The 8,422-nt window shown below is 38.6% G+C and overlaps 1 protein-coding gene across 1 annotated transcript; it reads left to right on the forward strand.

Moving 5' to 3' along the window:
• Positions 1-330: 330 nt before the first annotated feature.
• Positions 331-2,016, forward strand: LOC132054165 (uncharacterized). The gene is made up of 5 exons (XM_059446217.1): positions 331-427; positions 472-587; positions 692-1,042; positions 1,127-1,397; positions 1,892-2,016. Exons 1-5 carry the CDS (start codon positions 331-333, stop codon positions 2,014-2,016), a joined length of 960 nt encoding a protein of 319 aa, XP_059302200.1.
• Positions 2,017-8,422: the final 6,406 nt, after the last annotated feature.

Consider the following 8,422-nt stretch of genomic DNA (forward strand, 5'->3'; position numbering starts at 1 on the left):
AGTGAAAAAGATGATGAAAAATCTGTGAAGGAGATGAAGAAAATGAAGAAAATCTTTGAAGGAGATGAAGAAAAAGGAGATGAAAAAGAAGTAAATGAAGAAGAAGGAGATGAAGGGGATGAAGGAGGTGAAGAAGAAGTAAGCGAAAATGGTAATGAAGAAGAAGAAGAAGAAGAATCAACAGATCAAATCTTAGCTGAGTTAAGAAGAAAAAGGAAACATAATGTGGATGCCAATCTTGTTGAGTCTTCTATTATTGCCATAGATCCCAATAGACCTTCGATTGAGGAGGTCGTCAAGAGTTTCAGCATTGAAAAGTACGGCGTGACGATGCCGCTGAATGAAAATAAGGATTTGTCTGGTGATTTTGTGGTTAGATCAACCATGGGCAAGGGCTTTGACACTTTCAGGGGCATTCTCGGCGAGGGTTGGAGAATTTCTTTAGGGCTAGCTGCTTTGGGCTCTATTTAGATTTGCCTGAAGATACTAGTGCTCGATTTCAAATGACAATGGTTTCTGAGCTTTTGAAGCGTAAGATTATTTGTGATAGAAAGGATGAGATTTGGATCAATTACTGTGGCATGCCGGTTTGCTTTGGCATGAAGGAGTTTGCCATAGTTACCGGATTGAGATGTTATCCTTATGAGCCTCTTCCTCTTTGTTGTATTAACCAAGCCGGCCGGACGCCCAGGCGGACAAGAAAGCGAAGGGTTCCAAAGCTAAGAATAATGTCTCTTTGGTAAACTTAGTGGGAAGGAGCTACACTCAAAAGAAATTATTGCAAGACTTGGAGTCCAAAACTTTCTCAAAAAAGCACAAGGAGGCACTGTGCTTAGTTTGGTTTGTGCATAGTGTTCTTTGGGCAAGAGACGTAAACTACAACATACCGCTTGGATTGATTAAACTCGTTGAGGACTATGATGCCTTCAACAACTATGCCTGGGGTTTTCAAAGCTTTAACTTGACTATTGAATATTTGATGAAGGATTTGAAGCCAACGGGGAAGACACAAAACCTATATGGCTTCCCTTGGGCTTTCATGGTAAAATTTTCTTTAATGTTTTACCTTTTTTTTTTATTTATTTCAATCACTATTTTGATTTTTGATGGCATCTTTTTTTTCTAGGCTTGGGCATTTGAAGCCATTCCTCACCTCAGGCATCAAGTCAAGGAATACTCCAAAGAAGTTACCTATCCAAGAATTGTTAGATGGCTCACTGCCAGGAACAACACAAAATTGAGTGTTGACCTTTTCAACCCCCCTAAGGAAGCTGTAAGCATTAGAACACAACAGATGACTAGGTGTTGCAACAACTTTTATAATCTGCTACAACAACACATTTATCTGTTGCAACAAGTTATGCATCTGTTGGACAATGTCCAACAGATAATTAACTGTTGCAACAAGTTACCCAAATGATGAATCGTTATAACATGCAACTAGTTTTTTACAACGTATGAATAACTTTCTTGAAACAAGTTACCCATCTCGTTGGAAAATGTCCAACGGATGATAAACCTGCTGCAACAAGTTGACAATCTGTTGGACAATTTCCAACAAGTACCACAGTTGTTGCAACATATCACTTTATTTACTAATTTGATAACTTCTGAATCTGTTACAGTAAGTTTTTACAACAAGTACAATAATCTGTTGCAACAAATTACTAATCTGTTGTATAATATCCAACATATGAGAAACTTTTTTGCAACAAGTTACCCATATTTGGAAATTTTTCAACAGATGAGATACCGCCGCAACAAGTTACCTATTGTTGGACATTGCCCATGACGATGTGTAACCTTTTGCAACAACCTGTTAACTTGTTTTAAATAGGTTTTGCTTTTTATGATTTAGAACCATTATGATATATCTACTTTTTTGTTGTAGGTTGTGAACCCATGGCTTGTTCCAACAATAAGAGAGTTGGAGATGCCATGCCTTGTCACCTTTGTGCCCATAGAATCGTGCTGACAGTGATTAATGGGTTCAAAGCGGGGAATTGGCTGGAGTGACAAAACCATCACTAGGGTTGATAATGTTATACCGGTGGTGGTGGTGATGTTCTTTGGTGGTCATGTTGTTGTTGGTCTTTGGTGGTGATGTTCTTGTTGATCTTGTTGGTGGTCGATCTTGTTGGTGGTGGTGTTCGACCTGTTGATGTTGTTGGTGGTGGTGGTGGTGATGATGTCACAAGTATTCTTTGGGAAAATTAAGAGATGATGATGCTAATATTGGTGGATTTACCCCAGTTCCTGGATTGAGTGATTTTTCCGGATTTGGTGGTAATTTTAGTAGTGGTGGATTGAGTGGTAGAAGATTTGTTGATGTTGGTGTCGGTACTTCTAAGGTCCCTTCATGTGTTTGTGAGTGCACCACTTGCAAGGACACAATGGATAATTTGATTAGAAAGGTGGAGGAATTAGTGCAGTGCCCGAAGCCACAAACACTTCTATTCGAGGTTGATATCCAAGAGGGGTATCAAACCATCAAAGAATCTTTCCTCACCTTATACTCCGTTCATGCTCGGAGGAGGGGCAAAGCAATTGCCAAGGCACTTGCATCGATTAGATCAAGAAGATCCGTTGCTACTCTAGTAAGTCGGTGAGACTCCTCTTCTTGATGTTGGGCCAAAAGTGCTAAAAAAGGTGGACATTTTCAAGCTCGTACATGCCCAAAGAAAGAAAAAGGTTGAGCGCAATCAAGTCCAAAAAGAGTGGGAGAACCATGTACTCAATGCATGAATTTGGAGCGACGGACTTCAAGGCTCGACAAGCATGGAAATATGGTGGGAGGATTGGGTAAGTTTCAACACTTGTATATATCTATCTAATTCGGTATGTTGTTGCAAAAAGTAGATAATCCGTTCCTTTATTTTGTTGAATACGATACACCAAGTTAACTAGTTGGTGCAACAAGTAGATAATGCGTTGCAACAAGTTAACTAGTAAGAGTTGCAACAAGTAGATAATCCGTTGCAACAAGTTAACTAGCTTGTCATGCAACAAGTAGATAATCGTTGCAACAAGTTAACTATATTGTTGCAATGAGCTTTCCTTTATTTTGTTGAATACGTTGCACCAAGTAACTAATCGTTTTACTACTTTTACTTTAGTATGTAGATGAAGTCCTGCTTCTAATGCGTATGAGGCAAATCAATTTCCCCGAGTACTATGATATATACCGACATAATCCGGACCTCAACTTTTATAACAACATGTCCAAGAGGTACGCGAATTGACAAAAGAGAGTACGAGTTCCAAATGCCGTGTCTCTCGAAGGTTAGACTTGTCATTGAATTCAAGTGGGATGATGATATGGTCGATTATTGTAGGGGTGTCGGACCCTACCCGGGGAGGCTGCTCTTGGGCTGGTGCAAAGAGGGTTTTAACAGTGATGAATATTAATGCCACACATTTTGTCACTCTCGAGTTCATGATTGAAGAGGGAGTGGTAAATGTGTATGACTGCAACGTTCCTGTCTATGAAGAATCTAATTTCTTTTGTTTCATGGAGCCGTAATGGAATTGTGGCCCAAGTTATTGCAACAAGAGTGGAATGTTCGCACACTTGCTCGCAAAGTTACTCAATGAATCTTGGGAATTCAATAGGCTACGAATCTCCCCCGCAATGTCCTTTGGTAAGGCATGTGGTTCGTGGTCAATTGCTTTTATGGAGGCTTTGCTTACCGCACAACCGTGACAAAACCCGAAAGTCTAATCGGCGACAACTCGTAGGAGGATGCAATGGAGATGGGCATTAGTGTCATTGAAAAGGTGTTGGAGCCCTAAGATGGGTTGATAAACAATTCATTGATTTTGCGTTTTTTTGGAGCCAAAATGTGGCCTGTTGAACAATTTAAGTATATATTAGGAGTTTTTTTATGACATTGTGTAATTTAAGTATATATTAGGTGGTCAGTACTTTTCTAAGACATTTTGTTAAGTATATATTAGGTGTTCATTATTTAAGTTGTGTTCAATACATTATGTTCAGTGGTTTCAGTAGTTTTAAACAAGTCACAAAATCTAACGGTTGAAGAAGATAATGCATTGCGACAAGTTAACGATCGACCTATCCGTTGCAATCTGTTGCATCTACTACTTTTCGATGTTGAAGAAGTTGAGGCAAATCAACAAGTTGATAATCTGTTGCAACAAGTTTGTCATCGTTGCAAAGAGAACGAGATGAGTAAGTTGTTGCAACAAGTTTGTAATTATTGTTGCAACGGATGGTTCGCTTGTTGCAAACGTATAACGATGATGATGCCGCGCGTTGCGACAAATCTGCGATGTTGAAGAAGTTGCAACAAGTTGATAATCTGTTGCAACAAGTTTGTCATCTGTTGCAACAGATGAGTAAGTTGTTGCAACAAGTTTGTAAATTGTTGCAACAGATGGTTCAGTTGTTAACATATGGGTCATTGATGCGACAAATCTAGCGATGTTGAATTTAAGTTGCAACAAGTTGATAATGCCAACAAGTTTGTCATCTCGTTGCAACGGATGAGTAAGTTGTTACAACAAGTTTGTAAATTGTTGCAAAGATGGTTCGAGTTTGTTGTTGCAACATATGGGTCGAACCGTTGCGACAAATCTAGCGATGTTCAAGATGAGTCGATTACAACGGATAAAGTGGAGTTGTTGCAACAAATCTATCAATTGTTGAAGAAATTGCAACAACTAACCCATCCGTTGCAACAAGTTTTTAATCCATTGCAACAGATTGGTTAGTTGTTGCAACAAGTTACTAATATGTTGCAACGATTAAGTTAGTTGTTGCAACAAGTTACTAATATGTTGCAACAAGTGCATTATCGTTGTAACGGATGAGTAACTCGTTTAAAAGTTTCACATTTAGTAAACAATAAGTATCATTGGTTTTCGTTATTTACACCTAAATATGGGTGAATCAAGTAGTTCTCATCAAATTACACCAACGATCGCTCGATTTGGGAAGTATACGCTTAGTTGATCATATGTCCTGACTCAGAATACCATCAAATTGGTTAGGAACATTTAATAAATAATAAATATCATTGGATTTTCGATGTTTACACCTAAATATGAGTGAATCAATTAGTTCTCATCAAATTACACCAACGATCGCTCGATTTGGGAAATATACGCTTAGTTGATCATATGTCCTGACTCAGATACCATCAAATTGGTTAGGAACATTTAGTAAACAATCAATATCATTGGTTTTCGTTGTTTACACCTAAATATGGGTGAATCAAGTAGTTCTCATCAAATTACACCAACGATCGCTCGATTTGGGAAGTATACGCTTAGTTGATCATATGTCATGACTCAGGATACCATCAAATTGGTTAGGAACATTTAGTAAACAATCAATATCATTGGTTTTCGTTGTTTACACCTAAATATGGGTGAATCAAGTAGTTCTTATCAAATTACACCAACGATCGCTCGATTTGGGAAGTATACGCTTAGAATTTCCCATCAAATCAATGAAATTACCGTCTAATCCATTAAGGATGTTAGTAGATATATATATTGATCACTAAATATCATTGAATCCCTTTGTTTAACACTAAATATCATTGGTTCCCTCTGTTAATAACTAAACATATGTGACTTATATCCTAGTTGTGTTAAAGCAATTTCATGATCTGTTAATTACTAATTACATAACTGCGTTGCAACAATTGCATAATCATATTCTGCAACAATTACATAATCATTCGCAACAATTGCATAATGTCATGTTATTCTTGCATAACCTGTTGCAACAAGTACATAATCTGTTGCAGCAATTATTTAACCTGTTGCAACAAGTATATAATCTGTTGCAGCAGGTAACATAGCTGTTGAACAAGTCATATCACTTGTTGGATGAAACAACTCATTCTACTGTAACAAGTCATGTCACTTGTTGGAACAAGTCATGTCACTTGTTGGAAAACCAAATTAAGTTAGTTGCTGCAACAAGTACATAATCAAGTTAGCAAAATCCCAACAAGTTACACAATACTGTTGCAACGTAATTTTTACTTGGTGAAAACTGTTCAGAAATTTCAAAACCACAGAACATACATTGGTGATTTGAGCAAGATCAACATATCATTTAAACCAATTTTACTAACAGAAACGACATAAAAATGTCATAAAGTCTAATTTCACAAACACAAAAAATAGTAATTATTATTACAAGACATTGCAAATTTAACAACTAGGGAACAATTCGGTTCGGGCATGTAGTTTTTTTATGGCCATTGTTTTACATATGGAGCATTTGTTTTTCCTCGTTGCAAGTGATTCCCCGATTCCACGCCTCCTCTTTGTCCGTCTTCTTCCCGGTTTGCTCGGATCAACATGTGGAGGAGGTATTTCTCTCTCTAAAATCTCCATAGGAACTTCCCAAGATTCTTCAGAAGGCACGGGATTCATTTCCTCACAGTATGCAATTATGTAATTCTCCACCCTATAATATGGAGATGAGTAGTCATAAATCCGCCTTCCAAAATCTTCACCATATTGGACTCGAAGCGCTGCCATAGCATGTGGGCAAGGTATTTTGTCCAGGTCAAAACTCTACAAGTACAAGATCTTCTTTGCATCGATCGTTGCAACTAAACCGTGGCCGATGACGTCGAACTTGTAGTTAGCAATTTGATGGGCCAATAACTTATTACCCAAGTTGATAAATTTTGATATTTTTTTTTCCATTAAGGGAACAAAGATGGTTGGTGAGTCGATGAACTCCATACGCCTCTCATGAAATTTCTCGCAAACCTCCCGTTTATGGAATCAAATAGAGCAAGAATGGGAAATTCTCTTTCAACATTGAACATTGAGTTTATCGACTCAGCAGCCGTTTGTCGTCATAAAATCATACCGACAAAACAAACATATTAGTGTTAGAACATGTGGCCGAGGCTCCGTGTCAAAAATCACAACAAGTACAATATCCGCCGCAACAAGTTACCTATTAGTTGCAAAACAGATACGTTACTTGTTGGAAACGTAAATGTGAAAATACCTATTTCCGGCGTAACGCTCGCTCCATCCGTGGAATCCAAAGACGTTCAAGATGTTCGGCGGCCCTGTGAACCAAATCTCTCGATTTGATTGAAATGGTCATTGAAGACATCAATATTGTACGCTTTTTCGCTTTATAAAATTGAGATACGACCGCCCCATTGTGAAAGGTGGTTCTCGCATTTTCCCCTAGGTGCCTCATGCAAAAACCATAATGACACGTAGGGAAGACAATTGAAACCGCCTTTTTGATACTTGGATGTCTATCGTAAATTATGCACAACTCAGGGGTATCCTCTATATAGCTTCTCATTTGTTCAAAAAAATATTTGTACGAAGCATCACACTCCTTGTCCACCACACAAAATGCCACTGGAAAAATATGATTCTCCGCATCTTGTGCAACTGCTGACAACAACACTCCTTCGTACTTGCTCCTCAAGAATGTCCCATCGATGCCTATGACTTTTTTCATTTGCGCAAAACCAAGCATCCAAGCCTTATAGGCTACAAAAAGTACTTGAACTTCCCATTTTCATCAACTTTCAATGCCGTCTTACTTCCCGGATTTGCGAACGAAGCATATAACGGTACGCATCAAGCACCGCATACCCGTGCTCACGTGTCCCCCTTGTCAAAGCCTTTGCAATCTCCATGCCCTTCCGTACCTTCCAATAACTTACCTTACAACCCAAACCGTACGGATTGATTGACTCATATCTTTTGTAGATGGGCCTTTACCGTAAGGAAACTTATGTTTGAAGTATTCACCAATGACTTTCGCATAGCGTGTGGATTATGGCTCGTAATGTGCTCGTAACCACATGTGTGATGCTTTATGTAAGTTCCGATACAAAATCGTTAGAACTTAAAAGCTTCTGTACCCCTAAGCCACCACTTGCACTCCGGATGTACACATCCGAAGCAATACACAAGACGCGAATTAATCACCTTCGATTCTAAAATCTTTCTTCAAGCAAGCAAGTTTCAACCAAGTGGCTAGTTCTTCCTTGTTCTTAAATGACATTCCTTTATAAAAACCTCGTTTCATCATCTTGAACATGGCTAGATTGTATTGATTGTGTAGTGCCCAATGTATTGCTCGCAACTTCGGGTATAGGAATCGGGTCAGCCCCACTTCCATTATCTGGGATATGCACATCCACCCCATCTAATTCATCATTTAACACATCTTGTTGGTCTTGAGATAAATTGTGGTTCTCTATCGGGCTTCCAACAACGTATACCCTTAAAATGGGCCTAGCTACATCATTCAAATAAGCACGCAAACGAACTCCGATCATTATCTTAAATGGCAAGACCCTCTCGATTTTCAAAAAAGCGGCGTGCATGTAAGTGATGGCAAGATCTTTTGGTTCACAAGTTAATTCGCAATAGGTGATGATTAGGTTCACAA

The sequence above is a fragment of the Lycium ferocissimum genome, chromosome 4 (genome assembly GCF_029784015.1).
Source record: "Lycium ferocissimum isolate CSIRO_LF1 chromosome 4, AGI_CSIRO_Lferr_CH_V1, whole genome shotgun sequence".
In the NCBI taxonomy this organism is placed as follows: domain Eukaryota; kingdom Viridiplantae; phylum Streptophyta; class Magnoliopsida; order Solanales; family Solanaceae; genus Lycium; species Lycium ferocissimum.

What these genes read in the sequence shown, in the direction of transcription:
- LOC132054165 (XM_059446217.1), top strand. Translation starts at nt 331, where the DNA reads ATGCCGCTGAATGAAAATAAGGATTTGTCTGGTGATTTTGTGGTTAGA. An exon ending in CAGGGGCATTCTCGGCGAGG is followed by an intron (nt 428 to 471) that starts GTTGGAGAATTT and finishes GGCTCTATTTAG; the next exon opens with ATTTGCCTGAAGATACTAGT. An exon ending in GCTTCCCTTGGGCTTTCATG is followed by an intron (nt 1,043 to 1,126) that starts GTAAAATTTTCT and finishes TTTTTTTTCTAG; the next exon opens with GCTTGGGCATTTGAAGCCAT.